This window comes from Bufo gargarizans, chromosome 1 (genome assembly GCF_014858855.1).
Source record: "Bufo gargarizans isolate SCDJY-AF-19 chromosome 1, ASM1485885v1, whole genome shotgun sequence".
In the NCBI taxonomy this organism is placed as follows: Eukaryota; Metazoa; Chordata; class Amphibia; order Anura; family Bufonidae; genus Bufo; species Bufo gargarizans.
Window position 1 is genome coordinate 455156678 of NC_058080.1, and position 18781 is coordinate 455175458.

The 18781-nt window shown below is 43.3% G+C and overlaps 1 protein-coding gene across 1 annotated transcript in view; it reads right to left on the minus strand.

Moving 5' to 3' along the window:
- Nucleotides 1-18781, minus strand: part of DOCK8 (dedicator of cytokinesis 8) — a 209522-nt gene that overhangs the window by 27958 nt on the left and 162783 nt on the right. Inside the window, exons 36-42 of the mRNA XM_044272650.1 lie at nt 14200-14352; nt 13529-13687; nt 10281-10381; nt 7627-7819; nt 5880-6023; nt 3009-3140; nt 1508-1642 (exon numbers count right to left, since the gene is read on the minus strand). Of these exons, the coding sequence (XP_044128585.1) occupies nt 1508-1642; nt 3009-3140; nt 5880-6023; nt 7627-7819; nt 10281-10381; nt 13529-13687; nt 14200-14352 (1017 nt within the window). The remainder of the gene's footprint in view (nt 1-1507; nt 1643-3008; nt 3141-5879; nt 6024-7626; nt 7820-10280; nt 10382-13528; nt 13688-14199; nt 14353-18781) is intronic.

The window sequence follows — 18781 nt, forward strand, 5'->3', positions numbered from 1 at the left end:
ATGTTAGTGTGTGCAGATATGCGTCTTGTCATCTAGGGCCTTTGAAGTTGCCTTCTAGCCAGTCACACCTCCACCAGATTGGAGAGGGGTGGCATAATAAAAGAGAGTCATAGAAAGAGCGTTGATGAAAACCCAGGGTTGGGTATCATTTCTTGGGTCTCACCAAAGTAGTGAAAATGTGCCCTGGTTTTCTGTCTGCACTGGAGCCTATGCCATCTATGTGAGTGTTAGGTTTCTGGTTTATGGTTTATTTCCTTTTAAGAAACTGTTGTGCATTGTATTACTGTATGCATTTTGTTAAACCGTTTTGTATATATAAGCATTGTGACTTTTTTCATCATATTAAACTCCCTTTAATAAGTGCTGTCTATGCATGGCCAATTTAGGCTCTAGTACCGTATTTTTCAGACTATAAGATGCACCGGACTATAAGATGCAACTAGGATTTGGTGGAGAAAAATATTTTCATCAGGTCTCCGTTCAGACTCCTAATCAGACCCCCATATAAAGACACCCATTTTTCATCAGACCCCAAAATCAGACCCCCAAACTCCATCAGACTTCAGATCAGACCCTCATCAGACACTCTGGATTTACAGATGCAGGCTCACTACTCTTTGGTCTTCTTCCGGCCCGTGCTGCACTGTGATTTGACATAACACAGTGTCAGGTCATAGTGCATGCCTACTTCACACTACGTCCTGATGCTGTACGTGATCAGGGCATAGTGCAGAGCGGGGCCCGGAAGACAAGGGAGAGTGAGTACAGCCGACGCAGTGCTTCCCTTACCGCTCCCCGCCTCCTGCATACTAATGGCCACTTACATATAACCTGCTCCTTATACAATTTACTGCATTGACCTAGTTATTATTATTTATTATTAAAGCAACATTCATTTCAGGGCGCTACAAGGGGTGTACATACATAATATAAAACAACTGCAATAAGCATGAACAAGTTGCAAACTGGTACAGAAGGAGAAAGGACCCTGCCCACGAGGGCTTACAATCTACAAGGGATGGGAGAAGGATACAGTTGGTGAGGGTAAAGATGGTCATACAATGTTATAATGGCAGCAGGGTTACTGGAGGTTGCAGGCTTGTTTTAAGTGGTGGATTTTCAGGTATCTTTTGAAGGTTTCCATGGTAGGTGAGTGTCTGACATGTTGGGGCAGAGTGTACCAGAGTAAGGGGGCTGCACGGGAGACATTTTGGAGGTGATTGCGGGAAGAGCAGATAAGAGGAGAGTAGAGAAGGAGGTTTTGTGAGGATCGGAGATTGCGTGTAGGAAGGTATCGGGAGATCAGGTCACAGATTTATAAAGGAGACAGGTTGTGGACGGCCTTGTATGTCATAGTTAGTAAGTCTTGGGATCCATTTAAAATTTTACAATTTAACATGCATGAACAGTCAATTAACCTCATTTAAAAACACTGACAGAACGGTATTTTACATATTGCGGTTCTAAATCAATAATATAGAAAAAGAAAATGGATAAGACAATTTACCTCTAATCTGTGAGAAATCTCAGGAAGTTTGGTGATTGTTGGTTCTTTGTAAATAAACTCCTGTTCATCCAGGTCACCAAATTTTGCTCCATAAAATCCTACACGGAAGTATGTGCCAAACATTCTCTTCTGCCCCTGTTGTATTCAAAAAACATATTCGTTACATTATTTACATCATTTTTTCTTTAGACGAAAGTACTTGAAAATAAATTTCCCAAAACTAAAACATGTAATGAAAGAATATTTGACCCACACTGCCTGATTGCTGGGACAAAGAGCTAGGCTGGTGCTGTGGGTTATTTCGGTTATGTTATCTCCTATCCACATGCATACTACTGCATTGGTGGGGGTCCCCCAATGATCACTAGGGACCCTGTACACCGTGGAGCCCTCCGAAATAAACAGAGTGGCTGGGCATGCATGCTGCAGCTCCATTATTTCTATAGAAATTCCAGAGATAGCCAAGTACAAGTCTCTGCTATCTCCTGAACTCCCATAGAAATGAATGGAGCGGATGCGCAAATGGCCAACCAGCTGCTCTGTTCATTTTGGGGGGCTCCATGGGGTACAGGTTCCCTATTTTTGTGATCAGTGGTGGACCCGCACTGATCCGTTAGTTATCCCCTGCCCTGTGGGAAAGGGATAACTTAACATAACTGGAATACCCCTTTAATTGTATTTCCCTGCATAGTAGTTGTCACAACCACACACTGTGCAGAGAATTGCAGTACAGCTCCATTCAAGCTCCATTGGCATTATTATAATATTATAGTGAAACCAATTTTTAGATTACAATTTTTTTGGGGGGTGGGGGTGGGATCTGGCTCTATGTTACCGTTACCATATACTGATACCAGTACTGGCTAGGCAACATTTACCTACCATCTCCTTTGCCTCAGTACCTTTTTATCACTACAAGTCACGAGTGCATGCGTCTTCTCACCAGAAAAACACACGGGTGTACGCATGTATACTATGGGCATTACTCACCATGGTGATCAGTAACATGGTGTGCATGAGCAGAATCTCACTACCACCCCAACGAGACAAGCGACCAGACTGGTTGCTGTACACTCTAGTACACTTTTGGTCAAGCAACGAACAAGCACTATATGGCCTTATTGGTGCAGATCTGACTCTGGTGAGTGCCTATGTCTCTATTTCTACACAAAGTTATCCCTGTTGCATTCATGTTATTATTGGGCACTGTTTTATAATGGATGTGGTCTGAGGTAACACTTCCTGTGTCATGGTAATGACGTCACTTCACATGACATGTCAGAGTGTATGTATGCTTGAAAAAGGCTAATAACTATCCGAAACGTTGCATCACCCGGATTGCTGATCATGGAATAAATTTGCACATGTTTTCACCTTCAACGGCGAGTGCTGCCTTTCTCCTTTTTTGGATTTGTCTTCGGATTGCTTTGACCTTAGATGTGTGTGAAGAGATGTTGCTTTTCAACATACAGTATAATTAAAAGAAATCAGGATTTAGTACCTTAGTTATTATGCGATCATATGCCCTCTTGAGTTTCTCATGGGTGGAAGAGAGCTTTCTGAAGTCTCGATGAGCTTCAAGAACAGGGATGACGATTTTGTAGACTTCATTTACTGTCTCATAGAATCCTGCCTGTAGGAAATGGTACATTTAAAGTAAAATGAATAAATACTTTTAACCAGTTTTGCTCTTAACAAACAGATCATTTGTTTCTGTAAATAATAGTAGAACGATTGTGATCAAACAGCTACTCGTTCATCCTACAGGCATGGTTGATAGGTGATTGGTATTTTCTCAACTGGTAATAAAATATGAACACACCTAAATGCCGTAGTAATCCATCCATGTACAACTACAAAAAGAAACATCATATTTTTAGATACCCATATACCCATTATATATTATATAACATACTGTCCAAAAGTGTAAGCAATAAACTTAACAGCATGAAATATTTTCAAAATAAATTAATTTAAAAAATGACTTACCTTTTCAATACCCACTGCTCCAGCTCTGATGCCCAGTAGTCCCGGTCAATCTTTGCATCAATAATTTTACATCTGCTTGACCGCTCCAGCCAATCACTGGTTGATACTATGATTTACGGTAATGCTAGCATGTACAGCACAAGACTGCTGAGGCCAGTGATTGGCTCTAGAAGTCACATGGATGTATGGAATGCACCGCTGGAGCATTGGCTCTAGAGCAATGGATTTTAATTTATAATATTTTTTTCAGTTAGTTTTCTTAAACTCCATAAAATCTCATGACCTTAAATCATCTCTGTAATAGGACAGAAACACTTAAATCTGGGCATCCATAAGATGTCCATAAAATCATACTAAGGCCTCTTGCACACGGCAGTTGTGGTTCTGTTCAACGTCCATGCAGAGTTGTGGCAACATCCGTGCGGCCGGGACGGATCCAGACCTATTCAACTTGAATGGGTCCGTGATCGTTCTGTTCTGCACAAAAAAATAGAACAAGTTCTATTTTTTACAGAAGCACGGATCGGAACCCCACGGACGCACTCCGTAGTGCATCCGTGGGTTCCCCTCCGCACTGCATCTCTGGATTTGCGGACCCGTTCAAGTGAATGGGTCCGCATCCTTGATGTGGAATACACACGGCTGGGGCCCCGTGTATTGCGGAACCACCATATGCGGCCCGTAATACGGCCATGGGAGCAGAACGGCCGTGTGCAAGAGGCCTAAGAGGTACGTATACATATACAGTACAGACCAAAAGTTTGGACACACCTTCTCATTCAAAGAGTTTTCTTTATTTTCATGACTATGAAAATTGTAGATTCACACTGAAGGCATCAAAACTATGAATTAACACATGTGGAATTATATCCATAACAAAAAGTGTGAAACAACTGAAAATATGTCATATTCTAGGTTCTTCAAAGTAGCCACCTTTTGCTTTGATTACTGCTTTGCACACTCTTGGCATTCTCTTGATGAGCTTCAAGAGGTAGTCACCTGAAATGGTTTTCACTTCACAGGTGTGCCCTGTCAGGTTTAATAAGTGGGATTTCTTGCCTTATAAATGGGTTTGGGACCATCAGTTGCGTTGTGGAGAAGTCAGGTGGATACACAGCTGATAGTCCTACTGAATAGACTGTTAGAATTTGTATTATGGCAAGAAAAAAGCAGCTAAGTAAAGAAAAACAAGTGGCTATCATTACTTTAAGAAATGAAGGTCAGTCAGTCCGAAAAATTGGGAAAACTTTGAAAGTGTCCCCAAGTGCAGTCACAAAAACCATCAAGCTCTACAAAGAAACTGGCTCACATGCGGACCGCCCCAGGAAAGGAAGACCAAGAGTCACCTCTGCTGCGGAGGATAGGTTCATCCGAGTCACCAGTCATCGCAGGTTAACAGCAGCTCAGATTAGAGACCAGGTCAATGCCACACAGAGTTCTAGCAGCAGACACATCTCTAGAACAACTGTTAAGAGGAGACTGTGTGAATCAGGCCTTCATGGTAGAATATCTGCTAGGAAACCACTGCTAAGGACAGGCAACAAGCAGAAGACACTTGTTTGGGCTAAAGAACACAAGGAATGTACATTAGACCAGTGGAAATATGTGCTTTGGTCTGATGAGTCCAAATTTGAGATCTTTGGTTCCAACCACCGTGTCTTTGTGCGACGCAGAAAAGGTGAACGGATGGACTCTACATGCCTGGTTCCCACCGTAAAACATGGAGGAGGAGGTGTGATGGTGTGGGGGTGCTTTGCTGGTGACACTGTTGGGGATTTATTCAAAATTGAAGGCATAATGAACCAGCATGGCTACCACAGCATCTTGCAGCAGTATGGTATTCCATCCGGTTTGCGTTTAGTTGGACCATCATTTATTTTTCAACAGGACAATGACCCCAAACACAACGAGGCTGTGTAAGGGCTATATGACCATGAAGGAGAGTGATGGGGTGCTGCGCCAGATGACCTGGCCTCCACAGTCACCGGACCTGAACCCAATCGAGATGGTTGGCAAAAGGGCCAACAAGTGCTAAGCATCTCTGGGAACTCCTTCAAGACTGTTGGAAGACCATTTCAGGTGACTACCTCTTGAAGCTCATCAAGAGAATGCCAAGAGTGTGCAAAGCAGTAATCAAAGCAAAAGGTGGCTACTTTGAAGAACCTAGAATATGACATATTTTCAGTTGTCTCACACTTTTTGTTATGTATATAATTCCACATGTGTTAATTCAAAGTTTTGATGCCTTCAGTGTGAATCTACAATGTTCATAGTCATGAAAATAAAGAAAACTCTTTGAATGAGAAGGTGTGTCCAAACTTTTAGTCTGTACTGTATATATAGGCAGTTTTATGTCAAATTTATTATGCTGAAGAACACTTACTTGACTGAAGAGCTCTGCAGCTTGTTCCAAAAGTCCAACTAGTCCAGTCTCTGAGAAGTATCTTCCAGAACATACTCCATCTTCATCTGGAGTCAAGATGTCATCAGACACTGCTGATTCTTCTATCACATTAGAGGAAATGTTCTGGAAAGGTCATTGGGAATATTATCAGTTTCCCATAGAGATACAAAGTATATGGATGTAAAAAGAACCTGTCATTGTTTCCCTGTTTTGATATAGAGTCGACAAATTAATTAAAGGGGTTGTCTCATTTCAGACTTTGATGGCATATCGCTATTTCCAAAATGGGCCACCTGCAGTGAAGGACAGTGCACTACGCAGGTACTTTCTCCCTTCATTCACTTCTATGGGACTTCCGAACCCAAGCTCAGCTATTTCCAGAAACCCCATAATGGTGAAGGGAGAGGTGGCAGTGCATGAATGCTCTTCATTCAATTTTATGGGACTTTTAAAAATAGCCAAGTGTACTCAGTTGCCTATTTTCGGAACCCATAGTAGAGAAGGGGAAGCATCTGCACATGTATGGTGTGCTCTCCTTCACTTTGGGGGTCCCATTCTGGAGATAGTTGCGGGTTCCAGAGGTGGGACCCACACCTATCTGACTTTTATGGTATATCCTAGCGATATACCGTCAATGTCCTACAGTAGATCAGGGATTCCCAACCTGCGGCCCTCCAGCTGTTGCAAAACTACAACTGCCAGCATGCTCGGACAGCCTACAGCTATCAGCCTACAGCAGAGCATGGTGGGACTTGTAGTTTTACAACAACTGAAGGGCCACAGGTTGAGGATCCCTGTCCTAGATGACACAACCACTTTAATGTCTGTAATTTTATACTTTATTTAAGCTATTGTTTTAAACACATCTTACTTCTTTGTTACAATATATAGTATTTTTTTCTGATTTTGACATGCGCCATTTCTTATTTTTTTCCCTTTTATTTAATGGGAATGAGAACACACTACAGATTGGCATGGTATTAAAAAGCAGGAAGTGCTCAACCCCATATGCAGTGGTGCATCTATACAGGGGGCAGATCCTGCACTTGTACCCAGTACTACTAGCACCACAACGGACATCCTACACCGGATAGCATTTTTACACCAGTGTGAGGATTAGTAAGACCGCAGAGTGCACCTGTCTTTGTTTTGGGAATGAGAACACCCCTTTAATATTATTAAAAAGGTTTTCCAAGATTTTTTTTTTACTGATCGGTGAGGGTCCGACACCCGGGACCCACGCCGATCGGCTGTTTTGAGAAGGCACTGGCACTCCTGTGAGCACCACTGCTTACCAATCATTGTATCGCGGCTGTATTTGCAGTTCAGCCCCATTCACTTGAATGGGGCTGAGCTGCTCCTAGGCCACGTGATACATGAAAAGGTCAATGAGTTATAGTAAAACTTTCAAGATGCCATAGAGGCCTATAAAAAGTTTTGATTGGTGGGGGTCTGAGTGCTCAGAACCTCATTGATTGATAGTACTAGGAGAGAGTAGTGCTCGCATATTGCACGCTCTCTCCTCACTGCAGGAGATAGGCTCAATAGAAGACTATTCGCCCAAATCAATTCTGTCCTCTGCAGCGAGGCGAGAGAGCACAATATCATGATATGCGTGCACTTCTCTCTCCTCCTTCTAGCAATCAGTGGGGGTCTCAGCACACTAATGAAAACTTTTAATATGTCTCTATGATTTATCAAAAGTTTTCCCAAAACTTTAACTTACCTCAAAGCTGACACTCCCAACAGGCAGATAGCTGCAGTCTTCCAGCAAGCTCAAGTACTCTGCGACCAGGGCGGCAGCATGTACCAGACACATGGCTGCCTCTGTGTAACACTTCACCTTTACGTGTTTCTCTGCCATGTTCTGTAGCCAGGTCAGTCTCAGGTCTGGAGAAGTCTGATAGCCCTTAGCAATTCTAATCAAAACAGTAAAATTCAAAATGTTTCTATGCATGCATAAAAAAAATACTTGTTTACTCTATAAGGCCTCATGCACACGACCGGTGTTTCATTCCGTGTCCGTTGTTCGGTTATTTGTGATTTTCTGCGGACCCATGGACTTTCCATGGGTCTGTTGAAAACTCGGCTAATGCACCGTTTGTCATCCGCGTCCGTGATCCGTGGTTCCAGTCCGTCAAAAAAATATAACCCGTCCTATTTTTTTCACCGAAAAACGGTTCGCGGACCCATTCAAGTCAATGGAATCGTGAAAAAACGCGGAGGCACACAAGATTGTCATCCGCGTCTATTTTTTTCCTATCATTTGCATGGCAAACTTGACTTAGACTTTTTTTTTACTTTCCTTCATGTCTGCTGATCCTCCAAAAATAAAGGAAGACACACGGAAACAAAAACGGAAACGGATCACAAAACAACGGAACCCCATTTTGCGGAACGGAACACAACAACGGTCGTGTGCATGAGGCCTAAGGCATGAATGAGTATAAAGAAGTTCAGAAACCTGATACGAAAGCAAGTAGGTTATGTGTTGATGAGGTGGTTTTCATGAAATACAAAAGGGTGAAAAAAGATTGATTGGAATTTCCAAATTCCTAATTTTGAGGCAACCAGTCCTGCTCACATTCTAGGACAGGTTGTTGCCGGACATTTTAAATCAGTTCCGGAGAACCCCTTTAAAATGACAAATCACTGACTGATCTTTGTTGTGATCTGCGGAATAGTATGGACTTGGATGGGATGCAGATATGGCAAATATGTTTTTTAAGTGTGAATAAGCTTTTAAGTGCAGCACCTAACGACAACCAGCATGGCAGATCAACTTTTCCACAGATACCTACCTTCAATTGGCATCTATCAATGTCACTGACAGTCACTAGACAATGGTTTAAAGCTGACTTTTCTCAAATGTATGGCCAGCTTAAAGGGTTTGTCTCACTTCAGCAAATGGCATTTATCATGTACAGAAAGTTAATACAAAACATTTACTAATGTATTGTGAATGTCCATATTTCCTCCTTTGCTGGCTGGATTCATGGTTCCATCACATTATACACTGCTCGTTTCCAGGGTTTACGGCCACCCTGCAATCCAGCTTTGGTGGCCGTGCTTTCAAGCTATAGGAAAAGGCTGGCGCCTTTTCTTATAGTGTGCAAGCACGGCCCATGCTTCTGCCAGGGAGAAGGAGCTCAAGTTCTCGCGGAAGAAGGAGCTGCGATTCTTGTGAGAACTTGAGCTCCTTCTCCCTTGCTAAGAGTGGGGCGCTCTGATTGGATGATCTCGCAGCCAGGGAGAAGATAACCGCGCCCAGGAGAAATACAAGTCCATGCCTAGTATAACCGAGTCGTCCATTAGCATATGAGGCGCCAAAAGATATGGGGATATAGGGACCACAGCGGATGAACGGGGTGTTCTTTAGAGAAAAAAAAGTGCCAAGACATCAGTGGGTGCTGCACTATAAGGTAGGATAATAATTAGATTAAGGATATCCAGGTGAAAGGTCCTCTTTAAGCTATACAAGGGGGAGGTGTTTTCATTGATTGATCGATTGCATTCTCTGTATAAGTGTGTATACAGAGATAGCTGTCAGTCACTGATATCTGTACATGGGGAGGTGTTATCAGTGATTGATAGCATTCTCTGAGTAAGTGTGTATACATAGATAGCGGTCAGTGACGGACAGTTGTACACAGGGGAGGTTTATCAGTGATTAATAGCATTCTCTGTGAAAGTGTGTATACATAGATAGCTGTCAGTCATTGATATCTGTACATGGGGGAGGTATTATCAGTGATTGATAGCATTCTGTGTGTAAGTGTGTATATATAGATAGTTGTCAGTCACTGATAGTTGTACACAACGAGGTGTTATCAGTGATTGATAACATTCTCAGTGTAAGTGTGTATACATAGCTGTCAGTCACTGATAGTTGTACACAACGAGGTGTTATCAGTGATTGATAACATTCTCAGTGTAAGTGTGTATACATAGATAGCTGTCAGTCACTGATAGTTGTACACAGGAGAGGTGTTATCAGTGATTGATAGCATTCTCAGTGTAAGTGTGTATACATAGATAGCTGTCAGTCACTGATAGCTGTACACATGGAGGTGTTATCAGTGATTGATAGCATTCTCTGTGTAAGTGTGTATACATAGATAGCTGTCAGTCACTGATAGTTGTACACAAAAGTAAAAATAGCAGAGATTTAAATGTATAAATTACAAGTTTTACTCAATATTACTTGTTTTAGAAAATCTTTGGCAAGAGCAAAGAATGCTTGTGGAGACATCAGCAACATGGATAAAACATCATAAAACAAAGGTTTGTTTATGAACATTCAAGTTCAACTTATAAAGACCGTCTGAGAAATTCATAGCAAATAAGAGAGAAGCTGGAAGAAGTGGACCTGACACATACCTGTACATCAGATCCATTAACATCTCTGGGTCCTTCTGGAAAGCCCTCATTTTGACGGTATCTGACAGAATACTGTTTAAATTGTTTAAAAGTTCATTCACCTAAAAATAATAGAGTTATCAGTATATATCGAAATTTGAAAAAAGTCAATGAATCTGATATTGCAATTTACTGTAGACATCTTTTATTTGATTGGGGGGCCACATGAAAACAGGGTTATATTGTAAAAATATATATTTTGGTTATTTTTAATCACTTAGAGAAAAGAGTATCCTGGCTATAGTTAAAAACTATACTGTTATATCAATTTGCTTATGATTGCTTCTATCAATGTTACCAAGAACACAAAGACCAGTGCCAACCAAACAGTGCTGCAAATATACTTAAAGGGGTTATCTGATGATACAAAAGTTCTGGAGTGCTTCTGTAATGGAAATTAATGGAGCTTCTTCTGTAGAGCTTCCTCTTCTCTGTGTAGCTGATATGATAAATGCGGCTGACTGTCTCCATCAGTTCATTAGCCAAGTCAGCCCCCTTCTCCGTCAGCCAACTCTTTCGTTACCTCACTGACACAAAGGGAGCTGTCTGCTGTGTTGGAACTTCAGAGCTTATGGGACCATAGAAATTGGGTCCATCCATAAAGATTTCAGTCACTGCAGGCCAAAACTAAAAATTCACAGAGCTGTACAAGCTTCCAAAGTTTTATACACCTGAAAGGTGCCATTACAGAGATCCCCTGCTATCCCCTACTAGGCCACAGCTAATGCCTATGCTGTCATAATAACAGAGCAGTGCTGCCTTCAGCTACATCAGAGTCAGTATAAGTAGTATATGGAGACAGCATCACCTAACATTATACTGATGACTAATGACCTCAGATTTATATGTCTCTCATAATTTCTAACTGCCAATATACATATTTTCCCCTGAGGGAGGGGCTTAGTTGTGATCACCGCCCACTAACATATATATATTGTGAGATCATTGCTATGCAGCTGACTCAGTAACTGGCCTTGGAGTCATGGGGGATTGACTTTATTATCCCCCTCTGGCACTTTTCTGGCATAAAAAAACATCACAAACCCTTGGTTTGTGACTTTTTAAATGCCATTCCGCCTACACCTAGGTGCAATTGGCACTTCTATACCACCCTCACAACTTTCCAAAAAGGGGGCATGGCGGGGGCAGAGTGTGGGCAAGGCCATCTGTCCCCGCACATTTATTATCAGTTTTCTGGCATAAATAATGATGCCATCTCATAGATTTCATTTAAGCACACAGAATGCCAGAAGATGCACATCATTTATGACAAGGCCTGGTAAAATGCTGATCTTTGATAAATTCTCCCTAGGGAGTCATGGAGATAGCTGTTACTTTAGGCTGCAGTAGTAGCAGGATATAAAGGGGAGCAGAAATTCTGAACAATGAAAAAGTAGGGAACACATACACTACGTGCAGAATTATTAGGCAAATGAGTATTTTGACCACATCATCTTCTTTATGCATGTTGTCTTACTCCAAGCTGTATAGGCTCGAAAGCCTACTACCAATTAAGCATATTAGGTGATGTGCATCTCTGTAATGAGCAGGGGTGTGGTCTAATGACATCAACACCCTATATCAGGTGTGCATAATTATTAGGCAACTTCCTTTCCTTTGGCAAAATGGGTCAAAAGAAGGACTTGACAGGCTCAGAAAAGTCAAAAATAGTGAGATATCTTGCAGAGGGATGCAGCACTCTTAAAATTGCAAAGCTTCTGAAGCGTGATCATCGAACAATCAAGCGTTTCATTCAAAATAGTCAACAGGGTCGCAAGAAGCGTGTGGAAAAACCAAGGCGCAAAATAACTGCCCATGAACTGAGAAAAGTCAAGCGTGCAGCTGCCAAGATGCCACTTGCCACCAGTTTGGCCATATTTCAGAGCTGCAACATCACTGGAGTGCCCAAAAGCACAAGGTGTGCAATACTCAGAGACATGGCCAAGGTAAGAAAGGCTGAAAGACGACCACCACTGAAAAGACACACAAGCTGAAACGTCAAGACTGGGCCAAGAAATATCTCAAGACTGATTTTTCTAAGGTTTTATGGACTGATGAAATGAGAGTGAGTCTTGATGGGCCAGATGGCTGGATTGGTAAAGGGCAGAGAGCTCCAGTCCAACTCAGACGCCAGCAAGGTGGAGGTGGAGTACTGGTTTGGGCTGGTATCATCAAAGATGAGCTTGTGGGGCCTTTTTGGGTTGAGGATGGAGTCAAGCTCAACTCCCAGTCCTACTGCCAGTTTCTGGAAGACACTTTCTTCAAGCAGTGGTACAGGAAGAAGTCTGCAAGGTAAGAAAAACATGATTTTCATGCAGGACAATGCTCCATCACACGCGTCCAAGTACTCCACAACGTGGCTGGCAAGAAAGGGTATAAAAGAAGAAAATCTAATGACATGGCCTCCTTGTTCACCTGATCTAAACCCCATTGAGAACCTGTGGTCCATCATCAAATGTGAGATTTACAAGGAGGGAAAACAGTACACCTCTCTGAACAGTGTCTGGGAGGCTGTGGTTGCTGCTGCATGCAATGTTGATGGTGAACAGATCAAAACACTGACAGAATCCATGGATGGCAGGCTTTTGAGTGTCCTTGCAAAGAAAGGTGGCTATATTGGTCACTGATTTGTTTTTGTTTTGTTTTTGAATGTCAGAAATGTATATTTGTGAATGTTGAGATGTTATATTGGTTTCACTGGTAAAAATAAATAATTGAAATGGGTATATATTTGTTTTTTGTTAAGTTGCCTAATAATTATGTACAGTAATAGTCACCTGCACACACAGATATCCCCCTAAAATAGCTAAAACTAAAAACAAACTAAAAACTACTTCCAAAAATATTCAGCTTTGATATTAATGAGTTTTTTGGGTTCATTGAGAACATGGTTGTTGTTCAATAATAAAATGAATCCTCAAAAATACAACTTGCCTAATAATTCTGCACTCCCTGTATACATTATGGTAAGTTTCATTAATTTCCATTTGAAAACCTCTACAGAACTTTTTGTGTCATTGGACAACCCCTTTAAAGTCATATAACAGTTCATATTCGTTCACAATGGAGTATTTGCAAAAATAAAGCAATTAAGGCAATCTAAACTGTAAGCCATGTAAATTGAATGGCATCTATAAATAATATAGAATATAACAGATATTGGGGGAGGTATATGAGGCCCCTAGTGTATAGCTTTGCGTGTAAATTACCTGCATTGGAAACATGGTAGACTGCATTTCTTCATCATCCTCTGCATATGCCAGTATGCCCCTAAGGGACTTACGTAGGTATGCTTCATTAAAATCTTGGGATTTCCCAACCAGTGAAGCCAATGACATAGTTACCTGCATTTTCACTCTTGCAAAATTCTGCATTAATCAAACACAGTCGTTAGATGATAAGACATAACCATAAAAACCTCAAAGTTATTTTACTGGTAAAAACTACAGGGCTCAGAATGTGTAAACATTATCTATAGAAAAAACATGGGATAAGGGTATGCAAATGAACTCTTAACAAGCTCTGCCTCTAACGCCACCAGATGTAAGGCAGCTATCCTATAAGTCAACGTTGGATCTTTTAAACAGGCCTTGAGACATGACTTGGATAATAATTAAGCCAGCATCTCTGCAGACAGCTGCTCCAGGGTGACTGTCCCCCATCTGTCCAGAGCAGAGAGAACTGGTTTAAGTTGGTGAGAGGGCTAGCTCAGGATTTGAGGCAAACTATATCTTCTTATGGAGAGTGCCTAAACTGTTTGAGGAGTTTTATAGGCCAGACAATGCTCCTCTATATAAAAACAAAGAATATTTGTCTGTTCAAAGCAAAATTAAGAAATGACTTGTGACTCTGTAGTGTGGTAAAGGAGGAGGCAACTTACACTTGTACTGCTGAAGCTGTATCTCATTATCAGGTACAGGGTTGCACAGGCTTGACTCCTTGTGCTTTCCAGGGCACTGCTACAATGGTGTAACACCTTCTGGCATAGATCAGAGCACTGCTCCACTTCCTCTTCAAAGAGGAAGTCTCCAAACTAAGGGTGGAAACCACACAATTGACAACATAAATGATATATAGTACACCAACTACTAAAGTAACACAGTGTGTGGTCCTAGTCCAATACACCACCACAATACCACATCACACTTCATTATTTAAACAACATCTTTATTTCAATTACATATATATTATTAAAAATCACAATACAGGGGGGGGGGGGCGGAGCTAAGCAGAGCATGTGAGCGGCAGCACGCCGGCCGAGCTCCTCTGCACCGTGGGACATTTTATCCTGAAACCCCATAAAGACCCTCTGCAAACGAAGGGGGAAGGCTCCGGATTGGCCTCTGAGTATATCGCCGGCCTGTACGTCGTGTTGGCGGCTGTAGATATCCGCCATGAAGCTGAAAAAGGACGGCAAGGTGGTGGACAGGGAGGCCCAAGATGGCGCCGGCGCGGCAACCCGGGGCAGACAGAACCGAGTGACGGAGGCGCAGCGGGATGCTGCGGCCAGGCTGGAGAGATTTGCCAGGTCCTCAGCGGGAGCGGTGAGCAAAGGGCCCCAAAGGAGAATAGCGGCTGTAAAAGGAGACATGCAAATGGACTCTGATCCTGAGCTTGAGGAGTCATCTGGGGAATGCATTACCCAGAACAACAGATTTTCTCCACTATGCCCTGATAAAGATGCAAATAATGTGGGGGCTACAGAATCTGACGTGGATGAACCCACTCTAAAAGATGTGATGGCGGCCATAACAGGCTGCAGCAAGTCGCTGGCTACTCTTACTGAAAAGGTGGGAGCCATAAAAGAGGACGTCACCATTGTTCGCCATGACATGAGAAAACTGGCAGAACGCACCACGGCCCTGGAAGACAGAATGGGCGCGGTGGAGGACATTTTGCCCCCCCCTGAGAAGGGATTTGAGAGAGCATGCTAAGAGAATGGATGCAATTGCTGCCAAACAAGATGACCTGGAGAACCGGGCCCGCCGGAACAACATCAGGATGGTTGGCATCCCTGAGAGAGCTGAGGGGAATCATCCGGCAGATTTTCTAGAAACCTGGTTCAAAGATCAGTTTGGAGTAGAGGTGCTGACACAGTTCTTTGCTATTGAGAGAGCTCATAGAGTTCCCACCAGGCCGCTGCCACCTGGGGCGCCTCCAAGGCCCATGTTGGTGAAGTTGCTGCACTACAGAGACCGGGACATTATCCTGAGGAAGGCCAGGGAGATGGAGGATCTTACAATCGATGGCAACAGAGTGTCCCTGTATCCGGATTTTTCCCAGGAGGTGCAAAGACGGAGAGCGAAGTTTCTGGACATAAAGAAAAGACTGCGATCCCTAAAGGTTGTGTACTCCATGATGTACCCTGCCAAACTACGGATAGTGGCGCTGGGGTCGACAACCTTCCACGATGATCCGGAGGAGGCGAGGAAATGGCTGGACCGGCATGAGAGACAGCTGGCAGCAGAAGGGAATTGAAGACCAGAAGAGGCGGTGATAACTGGCACAGTCATTGATACGAGTGTGTGATGTGCTGGATGGTGAGTGTGTGATGTGCCTGGTAGTGCGAGTGGCATAACTGATAGTGTAGCCAGGGGAGCAAATGGGTAGAATGTGATGTCTCATGTCTAGAAGCTGAGCGAGGAGGGGGGAAGTAAACTGTATGGGGGTTGATTACCTACTGTTGTGAAAGGTGCGGAGGATGAAGGTGTATGTCATATATTTGCTAAGTTTAACGTACACTTTAAGGAAGAGAAGGGGGAGAGAGAGTTTTACTCTTTCACTGTTGCTGCTGTTCCCCTTTTTTTGTTGTTTTTTTTCCATAGGGATAGGTACTGCGAACTCCACCCTATCACTGGGGGGGGTAGGCCTGTTATAGGTTCTTGGCCTCGACGGCGGGTGCTAATTGTATCCCACGTGCCTGGTAACACAGGTGTTTTTAGTGGGGCCCCGTTGTGGTGGCTAAAGTGCCCTTTCCGATCTGGTGGGAAGGGTATTGTTTGGTTCATTGTTACAGGGGGGAGGGTTTCTACATAATTATTATTATTTTTATTTATTTTTTTGATAGTCAGAGTCTGTGAGGGGTGACCATGATTTCTCAAAGCTTTACGGGTAGAGTCCTAACACATGAAAAGCGGAATTTATTGGGCCATTGCATAATAGATCCTCTAGGCTACATCAGTTATACTGAGCTGATAACAACATTGCTCCTATGGCAGGGATAGTTCATTTCCTTAGCTGGAATACTAGAGGAGTGAAGGAGTGTATTAAAAGACGGGCTATTCTAGATATTGTCAAACAACACTGCCCGGTGATATGCTGCATCCAGGAAACGCACTTGTTAGAGGACCAAACAAAACTGCTTAGTCCACATTGGGCCGGACATTGCTACCATGCTACATACTCTACGTATGCGAGGGGAGTGAGTATTCTGGTACACAAATCCATAGCATTTAAGTGTATCTCAGTTAAGATAGACAAGGAGGGTAGGTATATATGCTTACACTGCACGTTATATAATGTCTCGTGTGTGGTAGTGGGGGTCTACATTCCTCCGCCTTACTCTCCGCATGTGCTTAGGGCTATTTTGGGCTATCTGGCGGAGTTGCCGGACGTCCCGGTCATAGTTATGGGAGACTTTAACAATATTGTCAATCCTGCGCTGGATAAGATGGGAGGGGGATCACACCCTTCTGGGTGTGACCTCTCGCCTTTTGGACGACTTCTACAGGAATCCCTCTTGTTGGATTTCTGGCGATTGAAAAATCCATTGGTAAAACAGTATTCATGTGTCTCCTCTACCTATGACTCCCTGTCGAGAATAGACCTCATACTGGGAAATGCTAGCATGGGGCATTATATTAGAGATGTCAGGTACCTAACTCGTAACTTATCGGATCACTCTCCGGTCCTGGCGGTCGCCGATTTTCGGCCTTGCAGGCTACGGAAAAATATGATTTGGAAATTGAATCCGCACTGGCTATCTGTGTTACCAGATACGGGGGGAATAGGGGATAAACTGAAGGAATATTTTGACATTAATCTTCCATCGGCATCAAAATTAGTGGTATGGGACGCCATGAAGGCTTATCTCAGAGGGCTGCTAATAGCGGATATCAATGCCAAAAAAACCGAAACTAAACTAACAGTGCAAAAACTGACCAACGCAGTGGAACTCTTGGAGGCAGCACATGTTGCTGCTCCAACAGCAGACACTGATACGCAGTGGAAAGAGGCTCAGGAAAAATTGACTGAGAAATTACTACAAAACGCGAAGAATAAGAGATTCTTTCAAAAACAGTCCTACTACGAGGAGGGCGAAAAGGCGGGAAGACTGCTGGCTCTAATCTCTAAGGCCCAACAGCAGACGTCATATATAGCGGCACTTAGGGACTCAGAGGGAATAATAAGGGATGATCCTGACATGATAGTTCATATTATGCAATCCTTCTATTCCTCATTGTATGTGTCTAAATTAACTGCCTCGGATGCAGAAATTCGTGAGTTTCTACAACAGTTGCCACTGCGTACCCTGTCGGGAGAACATAGGGACATGTTAGACGCTCCAATAACCGTTAAGGAACTGGAGGGGGCCCTGGGATCAATGTCTAATAATAAGGCGCCAGGGAGAGATGGGTTGCCAACTGAACTGTATAAGAGGTTTTCGGCCATACTTTTGCCGCAGTTGCTGGAGGTCTGTAATGAGGCGAAGAAAATGGGGCGCCTACCTGCCTCAATGAGTGAGGCTGTCATTGTGCTCATCCCGAAACCCGGTAAAGATGACAAAGAAGCTGATTCCTACAGACCTATCTCGCTCCTGCAGACTGACGTGAAACTGTTGGCGAAAGTAATGGCGAATAGATTGAATCAGGTCATGACGGCGCTTATCCATACGGACCAAGCGGGCTTTATGCCAAATGCCTCCACTGCTGTTAATGTCAGAAGACTTTTCATGAACATCCAGGCGAGTCAGGTCCACACCTCGTGTGCGGCGGTCGCATCTCTTGATGCGGCCAAGGCATTAGACAGTGTGGAATGGCGATACTTATGGCTAGTACTGGAGAGGATGGGCTTTGGGCGTCAGTACATTGAATGGGTGCAGCTTTTGTATACGGCCCCTAAAGCTGTGCTGCGGATTAATGGGGCATTATCGGATCCCTTTGAATTACATAGAGGGACGAGACAGGGGTGTCCCCTGTCCCCGCTATTGTTTGCGGTGGCAGTGGAGCCCTTGGCGGAGGCGTTAAGGCAGACAAGCTCGGTGAAGGGTTTTCAGTATGGGGACCTGACTGAAAAAGTCGCTCTCTATGCGGACGATCTGTTACTGTTCTTGGAAGATTGGAGAAACTCCCTTAAGGAGGCCATGAGGGTTATAAATGATTATGGGGCATTGTCTGGTCTCCGTATTAACTGGACGAAGTCTGTGATAATGTCACTTGCTAAAGGGGATGTCCCAAACCCGG